The sequence below is a fragment of the Rhinolophus ferrumequinum genome, chromosome 4 (genome assembly GCF_004115265.2).
Source record: "Rhinolophus ferrumequinum isolate MPI-CBG mRhiFer1 chromosome 4, mRhiFer1_v1.p, whole genome shotgun sequence".
Taxonomy (NCBI): Eukaryota; Metazoa; Chordata; class Mammalia; order Chiroptera; family Rhinolophidae; genus Rhinolophus; species Rhinolophus ferrumequinum.
This window is the reverse complement of record NC_046287.1, coordinates 47,530,371-47,555,992: the sequence shown is the minus strand read 5'-3', so window position 1 is coordinate 47,555,992 and position 25,622 is coordinate 47,530,371. Positions and strand designations below refer to the sequence as shown.

The following is a 25,622-nucleotide window of genomic DNA, read 5'->3' as shown; positions in this document are numbered from 1 at the left end:
TGCAAAGAACTATAAAGAAACATTACAGGGTCTCTTTAGTGGGGTCTTTGAGAACACAGAGCAGGAGACAAGACCTGGCCTTGGGTGGAAATCAAGATAGGCTTCTTTCAGTAAGCATTTATAAGTTCAAACTTATAGTTATATGATGATGCTTCACAGGATCTCTGAGACACACAAATGCTGTTTATTTGAAACAAATATTGTGTAAGTAATGCTTATCAATTTTCTCTTTTGTCTAATAAAAAATTTTGCTGCAATTCTTAATTCTACACATTAATGTGCTGTTGTATATTTCACCTCTGGCATTGCTTCAAATAATGTTCTTCTTCGCTTGGTAAATTCTTTCATCTCAGTCAAGATTTCATGCTTTATTTCAGGGGGCAGGCTGCTAAAGTCTTCAGACTCAATATCTACTGCATGAGGATTCTGAAAGAACTCTTCCTATAACAAGAAAAACACAACATCATGAAATTTACATTTCATACACCTAACGCTATTCATGACAGATAATTTTTTGTGCTTACATAATAAACAAAGTTCTACATAATCTACAACAGGCATCAAAGTGAACAGGCAGAATAGGGAATGTGTCCATTCACTCATTCATTCACTGAAAACAAAAAATACTTACCAGGCACCTCTAATGTATCAGTCACTGTTTTAGGTGCTAGAGTACTACGCACATCACACCAGATAAGGTCCCTACTCTTAGGAATGAAGGAAGACAAATGATAAACAAACAAATGAACAAGATAATGAGAAAATAAAGCAGTTAATCTGATAAAAGAGTTGATTAAAAGAATAGAAAGAGAATAAAAATTGACAGCGAAGACCCCACTAAAAAAATGACTGTTAGCAGAGAAAAGAGAGACACCAAAAAGCCTGCTCAGAGACAGAGCATCCCAGGCTGAGGAATTAGCAAGTCAAAGGCCCTGGGCAGGGATGAGTCGTAGGATTTTGAACAGTACTTGCAATTCTCTTAGTTTGCTCTTAACCTAAAGTCAGAAAAAGTTAGAAATTTCAGACATGGAAATGTAAACCTTTTCTAAATTTTAACTGATTACCCAAAGTATTTTAAAATTCTTCATCAGTAAAGAAAAGAATATAATTTGCTTTCCTGTCTGTATGTATATCGTGTGTATGTACAAACCAGCGAGCACTTGGGACAGGCCAGTCATTATGCTCAGGGCTTCCCTCACTGATGCTCCCCCATCACCCGTGTGAGGAAGGCATCGATGCTATTTTTGCTTACAAAAAAAGGAAATAAAGCCTTGGAGAAGTTAATTTGTCTAAGATCAAACAGCTAGTGAACAGTAGAGCCTGTACTTAAATATAGGTCTTTCTAAACATAATGTCATGTTCTTCACTAAGATTGTTATCACGTGCCATATTAATAATGCAGAACCTCCACGATTTGGGGGATCCTGCAGTTTTAGTTCAAAAGTCTTCTACCAGATATACCAAAATCATATGAACATACAAGAAACAGGGAACTTGGAAATCAAAGAATATTACCTATTTTGAGAAACATAAAGAAAATTTCAAAAACTTGTATATACAGTACTTCAATTTGTAAACATGTTATTCATTAAAATGTGTGTGGTGGTGGTTTTAAAACATGTCCACAGTTCTCTGACACTCATCTTGTCTAACTCCCCACCCACTAAACACGGGCTGGCCTTAACTAGCCTTGTAATGAACAGAATGTGGTGGAAGGGAGGCTGCAGAACTTCCAAAGCTGGCTAGAAAGGAAATACAGGTCCTGCCTGGCACTCGCTCTTGGGATGCCTGCCCCAGGAACACAGTGCCATGCTGTCAAACAGTTCAGGCCATGTGGAGAGGCAAGTGTTGTGGCTAACAGCCAGTGTCAATTGCTGGACATTCGAGAAAGGAAGCCTTTGAGGAGACTCCAGCCCTAGCTGCAATCTGCACCTACATGGGAGACACTCACAAGGAACTGCCTCACTGAGCTCATCAACCCCCAAAACGGTGAGATGTTGATAATAAATGACTGTTTTCACTCCACTAAGTTACACAGCAATAGGTAACTGCAGCATCTGATGCACAGACATACATCTACATTTATATGTATACATGTACATTTGATACACTACATACATACATAAACACACACACACATACTCAACTACATGGGTGGGGGAGGGAAGACCAAAATATTACTAGAAGTTATTTATGGGTAGTACGTTTTCTACTCCTATATTTTACACAAGCATATACAACGATTTATTTTTATTTATTGGTTGATTGTAAAAGAAAAATGGCTTATTTTGGATAGCTAGATACACATAATTCTACGTACTCTACAAGCATGTGAATTTTGCATATACATATATACATATGCATACGCATACATATACACACACACAATAAAGAAGGCATGTCTTTATTTTTATCAGTAACTTTCATAAATTCATACTACCTCATTAAAATTATTCATTTCCATGCTATTCTTTTCAAATAACAGAATAAATTCTGAATTCAAAAATTATTTAAATACCTGTAATGCTTGTTTATGATTCATTCTTTCTTGCCATTCTTTTTCATCTTCCTCTTCTGAACTGAAAGTCAAATATACATTTACAATATCTATGATTTAATGACTATTCATAAAGATATTTCTTGACTTCAAGCTGCTGCTAGTTATAGGGATACAATGGTGACTAAGATAGCAAGATACATGCTGTCACTGGTATCACAGTTTAGTGGGGACACAAGTAAGTGAGCAATCACAATGTGACGTAAGAACTTTCATAGCAAAGAAAGAGTAGGCTGCCAAAGGGGTGGAAAAGAGAGTCACCCCACCCCAATCAATTTTGGAGGTCTTCAAAGCTTTCTGGAATTTCCTGCAATTACATTGCATGGGGAAGCATGTGATTAAGGGGTTAAAGTGTTATTCTAAATAAAAATAAAATGTGAAAAAAACAACAGAAGATAGGAAGTGTTTTAAGCAACGAAATGACAATGTCAGATTTGGGTTTTATTAGAGGCTACACTGCAAAGCAGAGATTGGGTTTGGCAAGGAGGGGTTCCTGCTAAAGGGAAAGATGACAGAGAGACAGAGAAAAATTGGGAAGCCAGTACAGTAACCTAGAGACAACAGTAAGGTGGTAGCAGTAAAGGTAAAGAGAACTGGGCTGATTCAAACGTCCCTGGCCTCTCAGTAACCCCGAGAGAAAGGAATGGGGGTAGCGCAGGACACTCACACTAGCCCTCCACTTGCTCTTCAACCCAAAACCTGCTGACAATTAACAGCCAGCCAGAGAAAGAGTCCACAAAGAAAACTCAGAAAAAGTGGCCAGACAAGCACTCAGCAGGCACCATGTTAAAGTGAAAACTGCAAAGCGTCTACTGGATTTATCAAGGAAGATGTTACGTGTGGTCTTTCAGCGTGGCAGTTATGAGAGAGAAGACACTGGGCTGAGAAATAGGTAGAGACAGCATGTATAAGCCAAGTGTAAGCCAAACTAAAATGCATGTCTTTGTAAATTATATGACAACAGTGCTAGCACAGGCTCTACAAAATGAAATATAAACCACAAACCACCAAAACACAAAGACAAGGGAGCAAATTAAAAATTTAGTTTTTGAAAAGTATTCTAAATGGGGTCAAGAATGCATTATTTCCAATGCATTAATTCCCACACACCTTAACATGTAGTTAAAACATAAAGGTTTAAGTCTGTCTAAATACAGTAATAATGAATATCTTAAAATAAACATTTACCTGTTTTTTTCTTCCTTTTGTAAAGGTGGCAAAGCATAGATGTCATCTTCTCTTTGCACTTGAGTAAGACTGGGTAGTGCTTCATCTCTGAAAAGTACACAGAGGCTTAAACAGACATTAGAAAATAGTTTTCTGAGTCAAACGTACTTCCCCATGGTTTAGAGAAGCCCTGCTGAGGAAGTGAGAAAGGGGGACGCACAGGGGTTAATGGCTTCTCCCCTGCTGACCTGGCTGCTCAAGCCGCTGCTGTGAAAAATGAAGTAGGGCCTGGAGAGAAGAAGAAACTTGCTGCAGCTCCTCAATACCTCTCAGTACTTGGGCCAAAGCCTCAAGTGCAGGCATGAAGAAGAGCATCATAAAAGGAAAACCTGCATGCAGCCCAACACCACCACTTTCCTTTCTCATTATCAAAGCTAATTCACACAGAACAGAGAAATTCACAACTTCAAATTACAATGTCAAATGGACATTCCACTTATTTCTCTTACTTCACCTTCTATTTTCTGCTTAGAGTTAAAATTAGGAAAAGGCAGCCACAGGAATTCAATGCAAAAATTAATCCTTAAAATTAATGTAATTTCCCTCTTGCCTTTTGCTTCTTAAGGCAGTTTTTATAGCTTGTCTTTTCAAAAATGTGCTCAAAAGTTTCTCTGTAGTTTTTCTGGAGTCATCGGTTGCCAAGTCCCTTTTATGTCTTCTCTTGGCCTGTGAAAAGAAAAGACACAGGACTTTACTCCAGAACATTAGTATATTAAAAACATTTCTGTAACTTTTTTCACATAGAAGTTGGTTTGTCTGAGTTTTCAGAGTATGATTACTTTAGACTGTCCTGTTAAATGCCATATCAGTGGACAGCTTAGATTTCTCATATGTAAGGAACACCCACAGTTTCCATCTATTACTTAATGGACTCGCTATTCTACAATATATTTGGGAAACTATTATTTCTTTCAAATGTCTTTTAATGTCAAGAAGCCTACAATGTAATGATATACAATTAAGTAAATGTTTCCCAAAAGGATTAACTAATTTATTCTTTAAAATGCCACTGTTATGCCAAAACCAATTTGATGCTGCATTTTATAAAAATATATTACTTATATGTAACTCTATCCTTCAACATTCAAGATTATGTCATAAGAAACCATAAAATGTATAGGGATACCCTATAAGAAATGTTCAAGTAGGGAAAAATAGAAGTCTCCATGATTGAATAAAGGCAGAAATACCAAAACACTCTCTTTCTTTTCTCTTTTTAATTGAGATATAATTGACATGTAACACTGTTTAAGGTATACAATATGTTGGTTTAGTAAGTCTATTTATTACAATGTGATTGCTACAGGAGAGCTAATACCTTTATCATGGGGTAGGGGAAGTGGAGAGATGTTTAAGGGTACAAACTTATCACTAGTAGATAAATAAGTTCTGGGGTTCTCTTTTCCTTTCTAATCCTTCCAAAGACTAACTGACATAGAGTATGCCTTAGATAATTAAAAACTGTAACATTCAAGTCTAGATGTTTTACTGAGGCAACAAATGTCCCCATACATTTACAAATCCGTACATTTATCCTATGTCCTCACTTCCTTAGACAATATCTGGTAGGATTATACAGTGATGAGCTGACATTTTCAACATTTAAGGTCATATATCCAATGGATGCTGTCATCTGGGGAGTAATTACTCCAAAGTTCACAACATTGTTCAAACATTGTTTTAAACTACTTTCAAAATAAAGAAACTCATTCTCATTCTTTTATATCCCGTCCAATTTCCTTCACTGATAATCATTTTTAGTCACACTTGGCACCACATAACCTAAAATCCAATTCACCTTTAAATGGCTCATTATCACGGAGGATCCTTGATCTGAGATTCACAGAAGCATTTCCCCTGTAGTTTTCTATAATGCTCTGAGCAATAGCAACATAACTGGAACAAATGTAGAACACCTAAGAAGATACTCCAAACTCTCCATTATAAGAATGTCAGTAGTTTTATTAAGAGTTAAATGTTATCATTGTACCCATGATATACTCTCATATATAAAGAAAAGGTGTTTAAAAGAAGAGTTTATTTGTTCAAGGTAATTTTTAAAATAGAAATTAAGCTGGCCCTGAATAGAAATTAAGTGTTGGCCCTGAATAATCTGGCCTCTGTTCATTTTTCCTATCTCATTTCAAGCCACTAGGCTTTTCCCAAACCTGGATATATGTCAAAATAAGTGTTGGTTTTCAAAATTCTATAGAGAAAATTAAAATTTTACCTGAACTTTTCTTTCTAACAATGTGGGGGGGAAAAATTGATGACTCTTACCAAAGTCTGTTTCTTCAATAGTGGAGCATCCCCATCAAACACAAAAATAGGACGAATTCGAAAAAATAAGAGTTTACAGAGCCGATGAAACAAAGTGAGAAGGTGAGCATTTTCTATTGAGTTCCCATGGCGATCCCGGACTCCTTTAAGCGCTTGGTTTAACCAAATGCTAATATCTGGAAGAATTGTTAATGAAAAACATTTTGGAAATTCTTCCCTCATCCCCCCCGTTTCAAATTCCTAATAACTGATACCTTCCAAACGTTAAAACTAAGGATTCATCATAATTCATTTGAAATCGAAAAATGTTTAGCCCTGATGGAATCTATCTAAAATCAGTTAACTTTATTTGAACCCTTATTACTACTATTCACACACTGAATTTTAAAATCTTACATAGATAGATGTGTCTTTTAAAAAGTCTAATTGAAAAAAATTTGTCTTTGAAAAAATAATGATCTCTGTAGAATTATAATAAATTAACACAACTTTTAGAGAACAATTTGGCAATTCATAGCAAAAAACTTAAAAATTCCACTTCCAGACATTTACCCTCAGGAAATCATCATAGGTTTACAACAAATTACTTATCAGAATGTTTGTTCATAATAATGAAAACATTTTTAAATTTAAGTTTTCCAATCGGTCCTTTTTTAAAACTAAATTATGATATACTGACTTACTGGAATGAATACCAAGGAATCCTTAAAAATGGAAGTTGCAGCATGACAGTCACAAAGTATCATAAAAGTAAAACAGGTTACAAAGTATGGAAAGTGTAATTCCGTTTTATAATATATGCATTAAGTTACATATAAAAAACTAGAAGTTCAGACATCAAAATATTAAGAGCAGTTATCTCTGCTGTGATTACAAGTAATTTGCTTTCTTCTTAGGGTTTTTTTAATATTTTAAAACTTTTCTAAAAAACGTTTTAACAAATTATTTTCTATTTGTGCCTAAGACAGAGGGACATGGCACTCTGCTGGTTTTCCTGCTCCTTTCACTCACCATTAACGGGTTGACCGACTTCAGCAAGGATCTCTCCTCTCAGACCCTCTCTTTTTCTCCTGTCTGCACTAGCCACCAAGGCCACCTCAGCCCACAACTCCATGCCCTCTCCCAAGCTCTCCCCTGACCCCAGACTGATGGCCTAGTTGACATTTCTACCTGATGCCTCACAGACACTTCAAATTTAACATGATCAAAGCTGAACTCCCGATCTCCTCACTAGGCTGCTCATGCCATTTCAGTGAATATCATCCCCAGCCACCAGAGCCAGAACTCTGAGTGTCATCCCACATATTCCTCTCATCTAACCATTGCCAGGTCCTATCAATTCTACTTTTTAATCTATCTTGAAGGTATATAGTAGATTTCACCAATATATTTTTAGTTGAAACCCTCTGAAAGTTTCCCATTGCCTTTAGGATAATATCCAAAACTTCTTCCCATGGCCTAGGAAGCCCTGAATAATCTGGCCTCTGTTCATTTTTCCTATCTCATTTCAAGCCACTAGGCTTTTCCCAAACCTGGAAATCACTAAGCTCTTTCCTGCCTCCAGGATCTTCTCACAGGCTCCTTGCTCCTTCTTCTGCCTGAGAGCTTCTCCCTCTCTTAGCCTAGTGATCAGCTACTCTTAGGTCTCGGTCTATGAGTCACTTCCTCAGCCTAGATTAAGACCTACATTTACACAGTCCTATTCAAACATAGTGCTTCTTATGTGGCAGAAATTCTTCTATGCACTGGGGACAGAGCATTAAGTAAAACAAAGCAATTGCGCTTAGGGAGTTTACAGACTAGTTGGGGGGGAAAATCAGACTGTGAGCTCAGTCACTTTTCCAGACCACACTTGTGAGCACTGCTCTCCCTCTCACAGGTCATATAGGAGGCAACAAAAATCTGCTATTAAATGAGTTGAACAGTTAAAAATTTAAATGAATGTACATTACCTAACTACCATACAAAGAAATCAGGCCCATCAACAATTAAGTTAATAAACATGTAACAAAACAAATAGTGGAAAGCAAGCTATTATAATCACTTTTCTATTTGAGGGCTACTGTATCAGGCATATCCAAGATCCTAGGGATAGAACAGTAAACAAGATACCTAGCTGTGAACAAAACAGATATGGCTCCTGTCCCCAAGAAGCTTGCGTTCTAATGGGGAAGACAGATAATTTTTTAAAAATCAATTAATAGATATATGTTAGGTTGTTGGTAAGTGCCAAGAAAAAAAGTAGAGTAAAAGGACAAAAGACAGATGAGGGGTTAATAGCTCTGTAGTTAGAGAAGGTCTATTTGAAGAAGTAAGAGACGTGAATGACCACGAGGAGCGAGGCAGTAAACCAGGAGGCAAGAGGAACAGTAAATGTGAATTCTCTGGCTCAGAAGCATGCTTCATTAAGGACAATGTGGCAGGAGCAGCACAGTGAGGAGCACTAGTAGCCGCTAATGTGTGTGTAGTCAACTGGAATGTTTCTAGAATGTGACTTAAGGATCACCCTAGTGCACATATGAAGAATAAACTATAACAAGACCAGTTTTAAAACTAGTTACAATAGCCCAAGTGAAAGTGGATGACAATGTGATAGTGGTGGAGACATGACATAGGATTAAGTAAGTTTCTACCTAGCCTATAACTTAATTCTTTATTATTTGACAAAGACATTTAGAGTATATAAATAAACAAAATACTTTGCTATAGATGGCAAAAAGACCAAACAATTTATTTTAGGGAATCTAAGAATAAATTATAAACCTAGTGTCTCATGGGTAATTTCTTCATTAACAAAACAAAAAAAACAATATATTTCAGATATCTGAATTCAAATTCCCATTAAAATATACAAAGTAAAATCAATTATAAAACAAATATTCTCCTTCTACATATATACACACACATACATGTATAAGAGATTATCGTTATAACTGGAGTATCTGTGACAGTCCTTATTAAATGATTTTGCTCTTTCAGAAAAGCCCAATAACCCCATGAAAATGACTTCATGTCCCAAAAGAGAGATTCTGAGTCACCTGAAAATAGATAACCTAAATTAAATGTTTTACCTTTCCTTACTTTGGACAACTTCCTAAAGAACTGGAATGCTGAACTTCATGTCATCTCAATGATTTTACAAATTATTAACTCTTCATATGGGCTGCAACGTAAAACAACCTAAACCCTTGCTGAAGTTTTAATGGCTCCTCCCATCACCGAAAACCGCTTTCATTCACATATATACTAGTTACATAAAGAAAATCTCTAGAAAGCAGTGATTTGAGGAACCACCAGAGGGCAGCAATACTACACATGCTTTCAAAACAAACAAAAAAAAAACAAACCAAACCAAAACAAAAAACCTTTCCCTGTCCCCCGCAAGGTACCCTGCATAAAAACTTTTAAGCCAAAATTCATTACAGATGTATTTTAAGATTATTCACATTTCAAAAAATGTAATCAGCACCATCTTCCTTAAGGTTCCCATTTAGAGAACTAGTGTAAGGTACCACCAGCTCTTCTGGAACAGAAAAAAAAAAAAAAAGAATGCTTAACAAATAAAAAAAAAATCAAAATTTCAGAAACAGCATTCACGTTTTGATAATGAAAAAAAAAATTTTTCATTCCAAAGACAAACAAAACCAGCCAAACATGCATACAAACAAGTCCTTGTAAAGTCCATCACAGGGGCTGGGAGGAAAATAATTCACTATCTTTTGAAATCTTTTCAGTGTAGTACCATATAAATTACCTATTCTAAAAACCGTAATAAAAATTGCATATATATGTATATATGTATATATATATGTATAAATTTTTTTAAAGTTCAAAACCTGACCACACTATCTTTCCTCTAACAAACAAAGTGGAGCAAGATTTAGAACAGCAGGCAAAACTACCGATAGGAAGCCTATTTCATTTCCTCCATGCTGACTCCCCAGCCGGGACAATACTTTTAAGTTTTGCAATATTAACAGTGCCAGACACTATTCTAAGCTTCTTTCATTTAAATAATCCCTTTATTCCTCATACCAACCCTGTGTGTGTAGATACGACTTTCAACTCCACTTTCCAGATAAGAGAACTAAAGCACAGAAAGGCGTAAAGCACTGCTCTTAAGTGATAAAACCAAAACTCCAATCCAGAGTGGTATGATCGCAAAGCGGGGGGAAAGTAAACGTCGAGGAGATTCTACAGCTACCCGCTGGGTGAGACCGTCATCCCACCACATCAGTCTGCGCCCAATGGGGACAAGAGAGCGAGTCAAGTCCTTGAAGCGAATCACCGCATCCCAAGTACTGACCACGCGTTAAGGATACCCACGGCAAGTATCTTCCCTTCCAGCGTTTCCGGGCTGACCTGCCGCCCGGAGCACTCCAGCAGCTTCCAGAGCCCATGGACTCCCATGAGGCAGGCGTGTCTACAGAGGGCAACTCGGCGGCGGGCTCGCGGGAGAGCTTTTATTCCAATTCTACCACGGGCTGCACAACCTCCCCTGCCTCCGGGAAGAGCTCCAACTCAGGAACGATGGAACGAACCCGCGGTTTTCCAGGGAAAACCGACACCAACGGGGACCTCACTTCCCAGCAGGTGACACCGCCTCCCTGAAGAAAGACGGGAGCAGAGAATGGCAGACGGCGAGGAGGAGCAGGTTCGCGTCTCGTCCAGCGCTTTGGCCCAAACTTTTGCACTCTTAACGGAAGACTGGGATGAGGAGACAGCGCAGGCGAGACAAACAGCCAGCTGTGCTTCCCACACCACCTACCTTGTAGAGTATGTGCGTAAATTCACAGGAAATGGAGACTCGCGGCTTCCGTCTAATACGATGAGTAGGGCGGAAGTCCCGCCTCACCGCGCTTACGTATATTTGCTGCGCCGTTGCCTTCCGGAAGTGAGGGAACGATTCAGCCCCCGTGTTTCTGTGTGGTTAGTACTACGCGTCTTCCACGCTGGCGTTCTTTGGCGGCTAAACGTTCAAACGATGAGCAAAGAGTCTACTTGCTGGGGTGACGGTTTTTCTACGCGCTTTTTCGGTATCAACTTCTCCCCACTGAAAACTTAATACTAAGTATTGTTTTACACGTGAAGCGACAACAGAAAAGGTGGATGCTTTTCTGGTGTTTTTAAAGTAGTATTTGTTTGATAACGTAGTAACTAGATAGTAACACAACGTAAAGCCTTAACCTTTGAAATAGTTTAATTTTCTCCAGCATCTAAAATTTAGGATTCTATGGCTCATAGGTCAGAAATGACGAGAAACTAATTGCCCCAATAGCTCTTAGAAAGGAGGTGGCTCTGGAACCCTCAGGCCAAGATTCAGATCCCCACTGCACCGTATTATAGTATTCTCAGTTAACATTTGTTCAGAACTTCTGTTTCATCTGTAAGCTACGCATAAAACCAATCTTGCAGATTATTTTAGCTAGGATCAGAGGTGATTGTATGCAAAGTACTTACCAGTAGTTAACGATAGCCTTACACATATTGGTTAAAATTTGAACTATTGAAACTAGATTCAAATCGGTGAAAAGGTTGATTTAAATGAGCAGGTAATTTTGTTACAGAAATCCCTTATGACAAAAAGAACAATATCAAAAATTAGTTTTTAGCAAAACCTTTCTATGCCCAGATGGTTCACAGTAGCCATGTTTAGTTGACCTAGTAACAACTAACATTTTATCAGGGATAATCGTGACAAAGTGCTTTTTACATTTCTTCCATGTGTAAAGTAATTCCCAGAAATTGTTTTTAGTTGTATTTTATGGAGATTAATATAATTGTGTATTTAATTTCTGTCTCCATAGTGGACTGCAAACTTATTGAAGCCAAGAACTGTCTCGTTGACTTATCTCCACCACTTCTGACACTTAGCAGGAATTCCATAAATATTACCTAAATGACCTCTTCGGTCTCTAGTCTGAAGCTCTCCAGTGCACCTTGCACCCCGCTGAAAGAGAATTTCCTCACAAGTCAGGCAGACATTAGTCCAGATCCCATCTGAGCCACATAATAGCCCTGTGTTAATGGGCTAAATTGTGTCCCCCTCCAAAATTCTTATGTTGAAGCTCTAACCCTCAGTAAATCAGAATGTGACTGTATTTGGAGATTGGGCCTTGTAAAGCTGATTTAGTTAAAATCATTAGGGTGAGCCTCATCCAATCTAACTGTTGGCCTTAAAAGAAGAGGAAATTACAACACAGAGAGACTTCAGGGATGTATGCACAAAGAAAAGACTATGGGAAAACACAGGGAGAAAGCAGCCGTCTGCATCCCAAGGAAAAAGGCTCTGGAGAAGCCCAACCTGTCCAAACCTTGATCTTGGACTTCTAGCTTTCAGAACTGTGAGAAAATAAATTGTTATTGTTGAAGCCACACATATTTTGTTATGGTAGCCCTAGGAAACTAAGACACCTATGATCCTAAGCAAGTTTCTTCACCAGTGAGTCTGAATAAAATGGCAGTGCCACCTTCTTGGGGTTGCTCTGAGATCAGCAATTTAACATGAAATACCTAGTAAGTAATGGTGCTCAAATTAGTTTGTTGAGTGAATGACCGAGGGAGAAAACACTATGTGTAAAGTTGAGATACAGAATTCACCGCATCCTAGAGCATCTCGCCTGAGCCCGTCCAGTGTCTGGGAGTAGGCAAGTTGGGAACTGCTACAGCTGCTGTACCAGCTGGGGCCTAATGATGGGACATAGTTGTGGGAAATAAACAGCTTCAGGATTTTATCTAAGTGACAACATTTTTTACTGTTTGACAGCTGGGTAAAAACAAATAGCCCATATGGACATTTGAATGCTATAAGTGCTTTTAAAACCACAGCAATATTTCTTAAAATACAAAATATTCTTTTGAAGAAACACCCTTTTGAAGGGGTGTATATTTGATACACAAAGCATTGCCTCTTAGAGATGCTGTTAAAGGGCTCTATCAAGTTTCTGAACAGTAAAATATATACATCTTTTGAAGTAATAATAGCAAGCACTTAAATAGCAATTCTATCTACAAAGCACTGTTCTAAATACTTCACATGTATTAACTGATTTTTTCCTCCAAACAATTTATAAAATAGATATTACCACCATTTTACCAATGAGGAAATAAGCACAGAAAAATTCATCTTAACTTGCCCAAGGTGATAAAGTACAGAGCAGTATTTGAACCCTCAGTGCTTCTATGGAGACTCCTAAGAAGAGTTGCCCAAGGAAATAAATGACAGGAATTTACTAATAATTGAAAGAGAAGTATGCAGTAACTTGTGTATAGTTTCTAGAAAAGTAGTCTCTGTAAACCTCAGTGTGTTCTTAATAACTGCCAAACTTACTGAGCCAAATTATCAAGTGATCATATCAAGACTTTCATAAAAAAAAGTGTCTATGGCCAATAAGCAATCTGTATCAACTCATTTTCTACATGTCACTGTATTCTTTATGTTGCATTTGTCTTCTTTCCTCTAGGTTCTTCCTATCTACCTCTTCTCTGAAATATTTAAACTACACGAAATTGCTGAGATACTCAACCATGTTTGACGTACAAAACTTACAACTTCATTTGTTTCAAGCTAATACAAGAATTAAATTGTCTATTTTCCTAAAGTCTTACAGAAATATAAAATTATAGTCATAATGCATATTGTTTCATTGATTATATAAGTCAGATACAAGATGGTTTCTTACAACACACGAGTTAGGTAGAACTGACAAATAGTCATGTACTTCAAACAAAATTATCAGGATATGGCTCCCTTCCTAAAAGAAAGGTTCAAAACATTCACATGATTAAAAGTAGAAAACAAAACTTTATTTGATGAAAACTTCTTAAAAGTTCCAGTATGAAGTAACAAAATCAACAACCTACAAATCTCTTTCAGTCCTTTGCATTTCAAGCAAAATATTTTCTTCAGAAAAATGACCCTTTCTTAATATATATCCTCTTCTGTAGGCTAGACATGTCTAAGTGGATAAATGGATATAAAATTCAAGAGAAGAAAATGAAAATATTTTAAAAATAAAAATCTGAACCCTCTCCTTGAGATGTATTGCAATATGGTTACCAACATGTTCAGCACCTTGTAATAATCAAGTTACTGATTTGAGTTCTGGAACAGCCCCTGAAATGAATAAGAGATCCTAGTTGTCTGTGAGTCTCAGATTGACAGCATAAGAAAAATTGACAGCAATTAGAGAAGCTCAAATACATGAAATCCACACTTTCTGAACTATTTATTACTTCAAATAACTAATTGTGTATATGGTTTTAAAAAGTTAACAGCCCAGAGTTTGGAATATGGATAGTTGCCTTCTGAGTGACGTGGCATTCCTAAGGCATCTTTAATGCTGTTATCAACATGACTCCATGTTGAGGGATCAATCAAATATCAGATCTCATTTCACAGGTTATCTTGGGTATAGAAACTACAGATGGCAGTTGTTCCTTTATTCTATCCCTAAAACAGGGTTTATTGTAGACTTACAGAAGTCTTTTCAAGACCTAAAGTTCTTGTCAATATTTGATAGTAACATAGTCAAGAAAGTCAAGAATATCCTGAATCAATGCACTAAGTCATCCATTTGCACCAACAGAAAGGGTTAGTTTCTTGAATCTTCTCTTTTGCCTCTTTATTGAGAATCCTGAGAAAGTTAACCAGGAGACAAACGAGGCAGGCCAGATACTGCTACAAGTAAAAGAATCACTAGACTCACTGAATAATTTTAAATGAGCTTTAACCATGAGAGAAAACTAGAAATCAACAGCCCCCATTGTTTGTTTTTGTTTTTAAGGACAAATGGTGCCTTCCATCATGAGCTTAGGAATAAATGTCTACAACAAATGTCTGGGGATCAAGTCATAAGAAATCATGTCATGCTTAACTATTTCAAATCGTGGTGCTATTACGTGAATTTGATTTGTTTATATGTAATTTTATTTTATTTTGTTAAATTGCCCAGAATAGTTACATACTCTTAAATTTAAAAGGACAATAATCTGTGCTTATCTGCTTATATATCTGAAATCACCCATCATAATCACATATAAGCTTATTTATTGGAGAATTACAAGGTTATGTTTTATACCACAAGATCTGTTCCTATTTAATGTAGACTAATAAAATTTTCTACTGTCTTAATGCAGTCCTGTATAGACCAGTGGTGTTATAACACAAGTTTTTCAGTACCCATAGTAGTCAGTCATTCCCCCCATAATCACTGTAACCCTGGTAGCCACTGTTCCTTCTCTCGTGGATGCTGGACATCTTTTTCCATGCCGAGTCCTGATGGAAACTAGCACTGAAAGATCGACCCAGACGCCCATGCTGCTTCTTGGAGATATTGTCCTCACTCTCAGATTTGGCAATTCCTTGGCCATGTGTTGGAGGTTGTGACTCTTGTCTAATGGTTCCAAATGGAAAGTTCCAAAGGCCAAATCTTTGCCAATTAAGTCTCTGGAATGTTATAATACAATGCAAATTTCCCCCAACCTGAGAAGGAAAAAAAGTTGTGTGAAGAAAATGATGGGAAATGAATTACAGCAATATATGGGCTGTTATGAATTCCCTTATTTTTACCCCTGCCTTCACCTGCCTCAGTACAGTACTTATCCTTTTAGACATCATCAGATCACATTATCCTGAATCTTTCCGGACCACCTGCCTTTACAAAAATGCTACAATGCCCACAGGAGCCAAATCCCCCATATGCCACTCACATACACTATAACTTCCCATCTGCTTAATCCAAACACTCATTCCTCTTCCTCTCCTACACATTCTTCATTTGTTAGTAAGATTATATCAATGGGATGTCTACTCAATCCACAGAATCTACCTTTCTCTGAGAACTGCCCCAGCAGTCTTGTTTGTATACATGGCTCTGCCCCATGGCCACCGTTAATTTGGCTCAGGAGGGAACGCCTGACCCAAGCTGGGCCAAGACTATGGAACTAGGCTGGTGGCAGGCCAGTCTCAGTCTAGACTGTTCATCTGGAAAAGACACATAAAGATGATGATATCCTCAGGAAGTAAATAATCAGACAAAAAGAGAGATAGGAACAACATGTAACCCCCAAAAGAGACAGACTAGATATTTGGTCCCTGCTAACATTCTTTTACCAGGTACCAGTCTTTTCACTTTTCTGTCTAAGATGCTCTGAACTTGGGTTTCTGTTATTTATAATCTAGAGTGCTGAGAAAAACACTGCTTTCTGGCCAGTTGTGAAATACCTCCAAATACAATGGTGTTCTTACCTTCTTTGTTTTTCGATACTGCAGCCCCCTCTCTAAGTGCCGGATATCTAGATATTCTGGATTTTGAGTGTTTAGATCAGTAACAATATCTGCCCATCTATAGTTAAGAAAGAAAAATAAAGCACAATTTTCTCTTTAGTACAAAATACCATTATAATGGAACGCACATGAGCAATATTCTACAATATATCTACCATGGCAATAATTCTATTCTAATTATTCCACCTACTAAGCTCTAATATGACAATTTTTTTTATGACAATTGTTTGTCCAACCATTGCCAAAATTCTCAGTTTAAAATGGTTAGTCTCCCTACAAAATAAATACATATCAACCTATTAGATGACATCCTTCAGGCTAAAGTAGAAACATTCCATTATTTCCTTTTTAACTAGAGTCAAGTACGTTTTCAAAGATATAAAAGCTAACATGCCTTTATTTACAGACAACATGATTGTGTAGAAACTAAAACAATTACAAATTGGTTTGGATTGCAAAACGATTATTAGAACTAATAAGTGAATTTGGCAAAGATGCAAAATTTAATGCCTATATAGAAAAACCAATTGCATTTTTTTTACACAACCAGAAAATTGGGAAATGAAAAAAAAATCAATTTACAAGCATCAAAAAATATAACACACTTAGAGAAAATTTTATCAAAGAATACACAAAACTATATTGAAAAATACAAAACATTACTGAGAGAAATGAAAGCTCTAATTAAGTGAAGGTATAGTCTATGTTCATAGATTGGAAGACTATATATTGTTAAGATGTCATTCTCCCCAAACTACACTATAGATTCTATGCATTCTATTCTAATCAAAATTCCAACAGGCTTTTTAGCAGAAATTTGAAAAACCAAAAAAAAAGTGAAGTCAACATACTTTTTACAGTGAATAGCAGGATGTTTTCTACTTGATTCTCCAATTAAGATCCAATATTCTACTTCTTGTGGTGAGAGGGGACCCCTGCTAAATATAAAATACATTCACAGTAAGCTTAATAAAGGTCATTTCCTCTCTTGAAAATATTGCTTTAATTATATATTAATAAAACATATATACTAAAGTTTATTCAAATGTGACAATTGTTAATGCTAGAATAGATATTGGAGTTTAGGCATAAGCAAATATCTGAAGGTGACTAAAGAGAAAGCATAAATTAAATTTAGGTCTTGATCCCCAATTACAAAATCTAGGGCTAAAAGAGTTTAAATAAACCACCTCTCAGCATCTAAGAGGGAAAAAAATAAAACCCTAGCATGCTACCAGAATTCTTCAGCTACTCTTCTCCTTCACTGTGCATTTAAAAATGTTCAAAAGGCATCCTAAAAATAAAACCCTAAAGCAGCGATTCACCTATGGAACTTTTAAACACACTGATGCTCTCATCCCACCACTGGAAATTCTAATGCAGATAGATCTGGAGTGGAGCACAGGCAAGGATTTGCACAGTTTAAGAAAGAGTGCCATTTGCTACAACAAGGAGAGATCTTGAGATGATTATGCTGAGCCAATTAAGTCAGACAGAAAAAGTCGAGAACCATATGGCTTCACTGATATGTGGGATATAAAACTGAAAACAAAGGAACAAGACAAACAAAAACTCATAGACACAGACAATAGTTTAGTGGTTACCAGAGGGTAAGGGGGTAGGGCGGTGATAGAAGAGGGTAAAAGGGGTCAAATATATGGTGATGGAAGAACTAACTCTGGGTAGTGAACACACAATATGATATATAGATGATATATTACAGAACTGTACACTTGAAACCTATGTAATTTTACTAACCACTATCACCCCAATAAATTTTAATTAAAAAAATAAAGCATGTCAGTTGATCCTTAGGTAACAGGTGGAGGTGAGGAATTCTCTTCTATAGAAGATAAGTAGAAGCACCTATTTTTTCATGATTTACTTGTGACAGGTGTCTGGAGTAAGGTGAAGGTGCAGGATGAAACCAAAGAAGAAACAATATTCCTCACCTCCAGAGAGATGAATAAAACATTTCAGGATTTGGAGACAAGAAGTCATTTCCCTTTTACTCCACATTCACAAAAATGCCACGTGCAGCTTCCTGGTTCTTCCAGGTTACTCCTGCCTGTCTCAGGATCCCCCCAAACCCTCCACCCCCACCCCCACCAAGTGCCTTGAGTGGGACACAAAGGCCACATGGCCTCCAGCCTGAAAGAACCCATCCGATCCCCTAGGTGACCAAGCCACATTCTCCCCGCCCGATCTTTGGCCCTGCCTCTTCCTCCTCCTCAGTTACCGGTGCCACTGACTCGGGTGAACAAACCAGAACGTGAGGGACGAGGATAATGATACTTAGCAATACTTTCACTCAAAGAATGCAAGGCTTCTGTTTTCACCATTCTCAAATAGGACCCTTCTTGCTGTGCTTTGAACTATGCTGGCATTCCTTATCTTAACCCATTATGAAGAAAACTTGCTAAGGAGGAAAAAAAATATTACAATTCAGTCACCCTAATAATTCAATAAATAATTAATTTAAAAAAATAAAATGTGGCCACCCTCTCTTATATATGGACTATCTCTTCTAAAAAGATACAAGTTTACCTGTATGTAAACATATATAATTAATAAAATAGAAACTCCAGGTCAAATAAAGAAACAAACAAATATAACCATAAGGGTAATAGAGTTCTGATATTGAAAACAAAAATTGGCTCTGGGCTTCCTTGTAGCCAGGACAAAAGGGAACCCCTGATAAATTCCACGTTTTTCACCATAAAAAAGGAAATGCTTTTTAATGTACTCAGTTGTGACAATCTTCTTGACACTAGATTCCACAACACATTGTTCATGTAGGACGCTGAATGAGGACACTGAGACATAACATATAAACTCCTTTACAACTGTTTTATATTAAACATAAAGGTGATTTTTCAAATGACTTTCTATTGTCATGACTCTGACCAACAGTCTCTAAGTGGATAATGTCAAAGTACAATTAACCAAATGCAATTCTGCAAAAGAAAAAGCTAAAATGTTTACCCCCTGCAACTAGCAATGGCGACTGGACCTGGAGCTGAGCTGCGCCCTCCACAACTAAGATTGAAAGGACAACAACTTGACTTGGAAAAAAGTCCTGGAAGTATACACTGTTCCCCAATAAAGTCCTGTTCCCCTTCCCCAATAAAATCTTAAAAAAAAAAAAAAAGCTAAAATGTTTCAAGAATAACCTTACTATAGGAAAGCAAATCACCAAGTCTCCCAATTCTAAGCATTGAATATTTCTTAAATGCTTTCTACAACACATTTTATGGTGAAGTATCACATAAAATACAGAAATGCTTACCTGAATGCTTTATTAGCTTTAACAGGGGTTGCTTCAAAGCCAATTGGACAAAAATAATGATTTTGGCAATGATAGATATAAGCCAGTGATTCATCTTTCAATCCACGAGTTAACTTTGACAAGGCCCCTGAAGCTACAAAAAACAAAGACAAACTCAGGGACCTGCAGCACTGTCCATGCTTTACACAAAGGACTAGTTAAGGACTGAAAGACAGAAGAGACATTACTCAGAACACACTGACATCGCTGGGGAAAAATGAGAAGCTATTGGTGGTACAAAAGAATACTAATGAATTTATTTTCAGCTTTACCCGTTAGACTGAAATTCAGATAAACTAAATAGCAAACTAAAGAACTGAAACATGGCCTTGCTTACCAAAACCTCCTTATAACACACATGCTTGTCTATGAAATTTAGTTAACCATATGAAACCTAATACCTAGGGCATACGGCAATGGTCTCATCTTTTACAGTTGTGCACACCTGTCACTAGAAATTTCCAAATAAGCATGCCCATTATAAGCAGTTCTTTAGAAACTATGTGCATATATTACTATACTAATATGCCTTTATAAAAGATATACAAAAGTAAGAAATTTAAATTAGAATGAAATATAGACATTTTCCTGTTATTCCCACATTGACCAACTTGCACAGCTCCTGTAGTGAATACATCCCAATTTGAAGAGCAGCACAGAGGTATATGGATAACTAGAAATTCCAAATAATAAAGTCCCAAACATGGAACCTTTCCGCCATGAACACACAATTTAATCATCCTACAAAAGTCACACACACCAGAGGAAAGCTTCCACAAGCCAAGTGATGAGATAAGAACATCTGTAGAGGCAGACTGGTGGTACCCAGGCATCCTCTTTTAACTGCTTGTATATTTCCCATAGCTAGATTAGTCGTGAGGTCATTTCAAGAGTAGTACCACAAGCAACAAGTTTTTACCAGAACTCAATACTTAAAGCCATTAACTGAGGTTTCAGTAACTTGCATCTCCTGGAAGAAACTAAATTATTCATTAACAAATGGCCTATTAAAACTGGAAATCCTAAAAATAGTTGAAGAAGATGAAAGATTGCCATGTCGCGGTTTCTCTGTTCGACTTTCTGGCCACTGACACAGCTGAAGACCACTAAGCACAGCAGGTCAATGGCGGTAGCAGAGCCAAGGAGGCGGGACCCCACCTCCACTCCTGCAGACACACACAATTTGTAAGTTCCATGGAGACAATAACATTTCTGTCTGAAACTCTTTCTCCAGACTTTCCCCGTAGATTTTTGCTTCATGGCCTTCATCAGGCATACCTGCAATGCCAAGAAGATCTTTTCTGCTAGAATCTCTATTTCATAATGATAAGTCTGCAGTTTTTGGTTGAGTTCCCCTGACAAATTAAAAACTGACACTCACGGTAGCTCTAAGTGAAGAATTATAAGAACTAAAATTCAGAAGGTGGTCAATATTTTATTTGTACTTGATTGTAGGTAAGTTCCAGGACAGTAAGCAAATTTAAATATGTGGATTTAGACTCCTCGTAAATTCAACAAATAAAAAAGATGTCTACAAGGTCTGACAATTAAGTTCACTAACTCATCCTAGAAAAAGTGCTACATACCTCATTGCTAAATATCACTACAGTCACCTTTGAAGTACTCCCCTTGGGAAGCTATGTACTGACGCCAGTGCCTAGTCCACCCTTCAAAGCAATTTTGGAACTCTTTTTCTGGAATGGCCATCAGAGCTGTCGTCGTATTACCCTTGATGTCCTGAATGTCATCAAAATGTCTTCCTTTCAATATTTCCTTTATCTTCAGGTAAAGAAAGAAGTAATTGGGGGCCAGATCAGGTGAGTACGGAGGGTGTTCCAATACAGTTATTTGTTTACTGGCTAAAAACTCCCTCACAGACAGTGCCATGTGAGCTGGTGCATTGTCATGGTTCAAGAGCCATGAATTATTGGCGAAAAGTTCAGGTCGTTTTCGTCTTTTTCATGCAGTCTTTTCAGCACTTCCAGATAGTAAACTTGGTTAACGGTCCAGTTGGTACAAATTCATAATGAATAATCCCTCTGATATCAGAAAAGGTTAACAACATCATTGCAACAAGTTCACGAACTTAATTGTCAGACCTCATACACAAACAATTGGTTTAGGAAAAAACCTTCAAATCTTTTAAAAATGGTGAAAATGCCAAATACTCTTCCCAAATAACTAAGCCTTTTAATGAAAGAACTTTTATTGTAACTTTTTAATGGAAATCTTTATTTTATACTTTCCTCCTTTCTTAAGTCAAATATAACACAAAACAACTGACTGCTTTAGTATAACATGCTTAGTCATTATTTTAACGTCCTGGAATAGACACAGGGTTCAATGAATCCTATCAATAGAAGACCAAACTCTTCATAAAGAGGATGGATAGCAGCTTTTAGAAAGACTACAGCAGTAGTTCTCAAACTTGAGCATGCGGGGCTTGTTAAACAACAGATCACTGGTGTCTGACCCAGCAGGTCTGGGTTGCGGACCAAGACTTTGCATGTCTAACAATTTACCAGGTGATGCTGATGTTGGTCTAGGGACCATATTTTGAGAGCCACCAGTCTAGAGTTAAGAGAAAATTTCATTTAACTCAATTCAGTAAGCAACTCATGAGCACCTACTAATTATATCAGGAACTGCAGGAAACAAGAGATGCACAGTAGAATATCCAATTGCCCTCATAAGGAAGATTAAGCAAGTATCTTTAACATAGGGTGAAACAAAAGTGCCACAATAAAGGGATATATTATAATTCAAAAGAGAATGAGCACATCAGATCTGAGAAATCAAGAAGGGGTGGCATCCAAGATGGAACTTAATGAAGTGGCAGGATTTCAACAATCCAGACAGAAAAAAGAGCACGAGGAGAAAACAAAATCACCAGAGAGGAAGGATCTCATCAGGGAAAAAACAGCAAGTAGTCTGGTTTAGACTATAGGGTTGATAGTACAGAGAAGCCTACCATAGGGCACCCCCAGAATTTCAGGACAAGGTCATAAAAAGATCACCCTCTGAAATAAAAGACAGTAAATATAGTATTTAATACATTAAAATGGCCATGCAAGAAAGTAATTCTATTTACAAGACACATAAATGTGTTACTGATGGAAACCAAATTCAGAAAGAAGTTCACACTAGAGTATATCTAAAAAATCTTAAGTGACAAAGCAGTTGCTACCAAATGCATAGCCTTGATCTGTATGGTAGGAAGGAGAAAAAAAAAACTACTAGAATAGCTGGCCTGCTGTCCTGTGAGGAGGAGTATATGTCCTGAGCAGCCAACAAGAGAATTCTGGTGCTTTTGATACTGTAGTTCTCACTCTAAGTTAATATCTCAGCATTCTGATCTCCTTTGAGTTTATTGTGAGTTTGTTCTCCAGAGCCTGATCATTTGGAGAAGAACTATAGAGAATTCTAGAAAAATTTATTTGAATGTATTTTTACACCTTCAAAGACAAGAATCAGATTCTGTAACCCGGCAACATAAGATCCTGTAAGGCTCTTATTCCCTTAACATCTTTGAAATACAACTAATACATGTAGGACAGACGTGGAAGGCCAATCTATATTGGCTTTGAATGATGCTAAAGAATATATGCTTTAAGCAAGCACTAGAGAGCTCTTAAAAAAGAAAGAGATCTATTAGCACTGCACATTAAAAAGATTGATCTGGCCTTGTGTCCAATATGAAATGGAGAAAACCAGTGGCTGAGGAAAATGAAATCTTAATGCATAGTCCACCTGAGATGTGCTAATGCACTGTAGTAAGCTGGTAGCAATGCCCACAGGGAGGGTATATATGAATTATATTGGGATAGGGCAGAAGTAGCTACTCTCTGTTAAGCAAAAATAATGAGTTACAATACCTTCTGAAGAATAGAAATGAAATACATGAACATTAGTATAATTTTCAGACTAGATGATTGAAAAAAATGAATCTAGATTTCTGTGGCACAGTTGTTGGTAGCTAAGCGAACCAACAGTTTGAAATTACCTGAATAATAGTAAGAAAATAATAATAATAATGTTAAGTGAATAATAAGAAGTGAAGCATAGCTTGAAACTAATGTTGACAACTTTTAGCACAAACTTTTATTGTAATTGCATCTCTGAAAAAAATACTTCAACTTATGTTAACAATTAAATCTGTTAATTTTATCAAAAATCCCTGGATTTTGTTTTTATTCCATGAGTGAGCTCAGTTTACATTTATTGAGGGTCCAGTGGAAATCAGTACATCAGCAAGTGCTGGGGAGTTATGAAATCAGAGAAGCACTAGCCCCAGGAAAACTTAAAGCCCATTGTGGAAAACAGGCCTAATAGTCCTTAAAAAACTAACTGTAATAAAAAGAGAAGATAGGTACACTTCAAAGAATTTTTTAAACACACAGCAACAAGTGACAACAGTTTTTACTACTACATATCCCACAGACAAATGAGAAAAGCCTTTTTCTACAACTCTTTCTTCCACAATGAGAGAGAACAGAAAACACTTTTTCACTTGACACATATACCACTCCTCTTCTGAATATAATCAGAAGTTCTAGGGTAATATGTGTGAGGTCATAGTGCATCATATATGGAATCAAAGGGCTACTGAGGGCAGTCTCTCTGGTCAGGGAGTTGGACAGACATATTAAAAAAAAGATGTAATATAATATAAGGCTGCATATGCCAAATGCCACATGACAAAAGCAAATAATCAGTACTACAGGAATTGGCCCCTACACTGGCAGGGAAAACTTCAGAGATAAAGCAGAGCTCGCACAGGACCATTGATTATTGAAGCGAAAGACAATTCCAAGGAGAAAGGCAGATTAACCATCCTTCAGGAAATACACATAGAAAAAGAAACAGTCAAATATTGTAATAGGAAAAATGAAAACAGGAATAAAACTGGGAAAACACAGCATTAAAACTTACTGAAGAAATTGCAGCCACCACTCCTCTCCCCCCTGCCAAGAGGGGGGAGACAGGGAATATAGGTTGTTTATTCCATTCTTCAAATGAAAAAGAATGATGTCTATTGGAAAGTACATCCTCTCTTAGTTTTTAATTGCCTGATCAATTATTGAGAGAAGTGTGTTGACAGTTTCATTAGAAACTGGGGAAAAAAAATACTAACATACCATTTAGAGCTGCCCTTTCCACAGGAACAGATCTCTTGCAAATGCACAGAATTTAGTCAGTAAGAAGAACAGCTAACATTTATTGAGTCCTTAGTCTGTGTCAAATAAGGGGCTAAATGTATTATAAACATGTCTCCCTTTATCTTCACAGTGACCGTATCGGTCACACATATATAAAGACAAAGGTCTACACTGGGCTCAGTGAGTGAGTGTCCAACTGCCTTGTTCAAGGTCACAAAACCAGTATGCGTAGAAACCAATGTGAATGCCAAATTTGCCTGACTCGTAACCAACTTGACATACATGATACAGGTCAACAGAAATATATCCTACTCTATGTTCAATCCTTGACCTTGGTAAACTATATACCAAGTAAACAAGAAGTCTTTTGACAAAGACTCTCTCCTTCACCAAACTTTAGTTAGGCTCCTCTGAGCCCTCTTCTTCACTAGGCCTCAACTTGGGCTCTGTGTCCATCCTTGCAGAACCCAGTTAGCAAGATTCCTACTAAGTTAGTTTAGAAAGAATCCCTCACCCTTGACATCTGATCAGGTTACTCATCCCCCACCCTTGAGGTCTAAGCCCTGGGCCTGCCTGTTGTAAAATTCTGTTAGACCAGTTTAGCAAGAATCCTTCTACCCTTGTTGCCTCCTTCACTGACCCCTCACTTTGCTAGTTGGCTATAAATTCCCAGCTGCCTTTGTTGTATTCAGCGTTGAGCCAATCAATCTCCTCTATTGCAATACCCCTATTACAGCAGTCTTGAATAAAGTCTTCCTTATCATTTTAACAAGTGTCAGAATA

General features: G+C 37.2%; 1 protein-coding gene across 7 annotated transcripts in view; it reads right to left on the bottom strand.

The window, feature by feature from the left end:
* The window catches only part of LOC117021754 (basic immunoglobulin-like variable motif-containing protein), a 58,115-nt gene that overhangs the window by 15,911 nt on the left and 16,582 nt on the right, over nucleotides 1-25,622 (bottom strand). For 5 of the 7 annotated variants that reach the window (XM_033105088.1, XM_033105086.1, XM_033105084.1 and 2 more), the window contains exons 8-11: nucleotides 19,642-19,774; nucleotides 17,204-17,290; nucleotides 16,314-16,410; nucleotides 15,120-15,548 (exon numbers count right to left, since the gene is read on the bottom strand). In XM_033105088.1, the coding sequence (XP_032960979.1) occupies nucleotides 15,255-15,548; nucleotides 16,314-16,410; nucleotides 17,204-17,290; nucleotides 19,642-19,774 (611 nt within the window). In that variant the 3' untranslated portion in view covers nucleotides 15,120-15,254. Of the gene's footprint in view, nucleotides 1-297; nucleotides 442-2,518; nucleotides 2,580-3,745; nucleotides 3,833-4,334; nucleotides 4,451-6,064; nucleotides 6,241-10,386; nucleotides 10,841-15,119; nucleotides 15,549-16,313; nucleotides 16,411-17,203; nucleotides 17,291-19,641; nucleotides 19,775-25,622 lie in introns of those variants that run through there. The other 2 variants (XM_033105089.1, XM_033105083.1) reach the window with 2 other exon arrangements.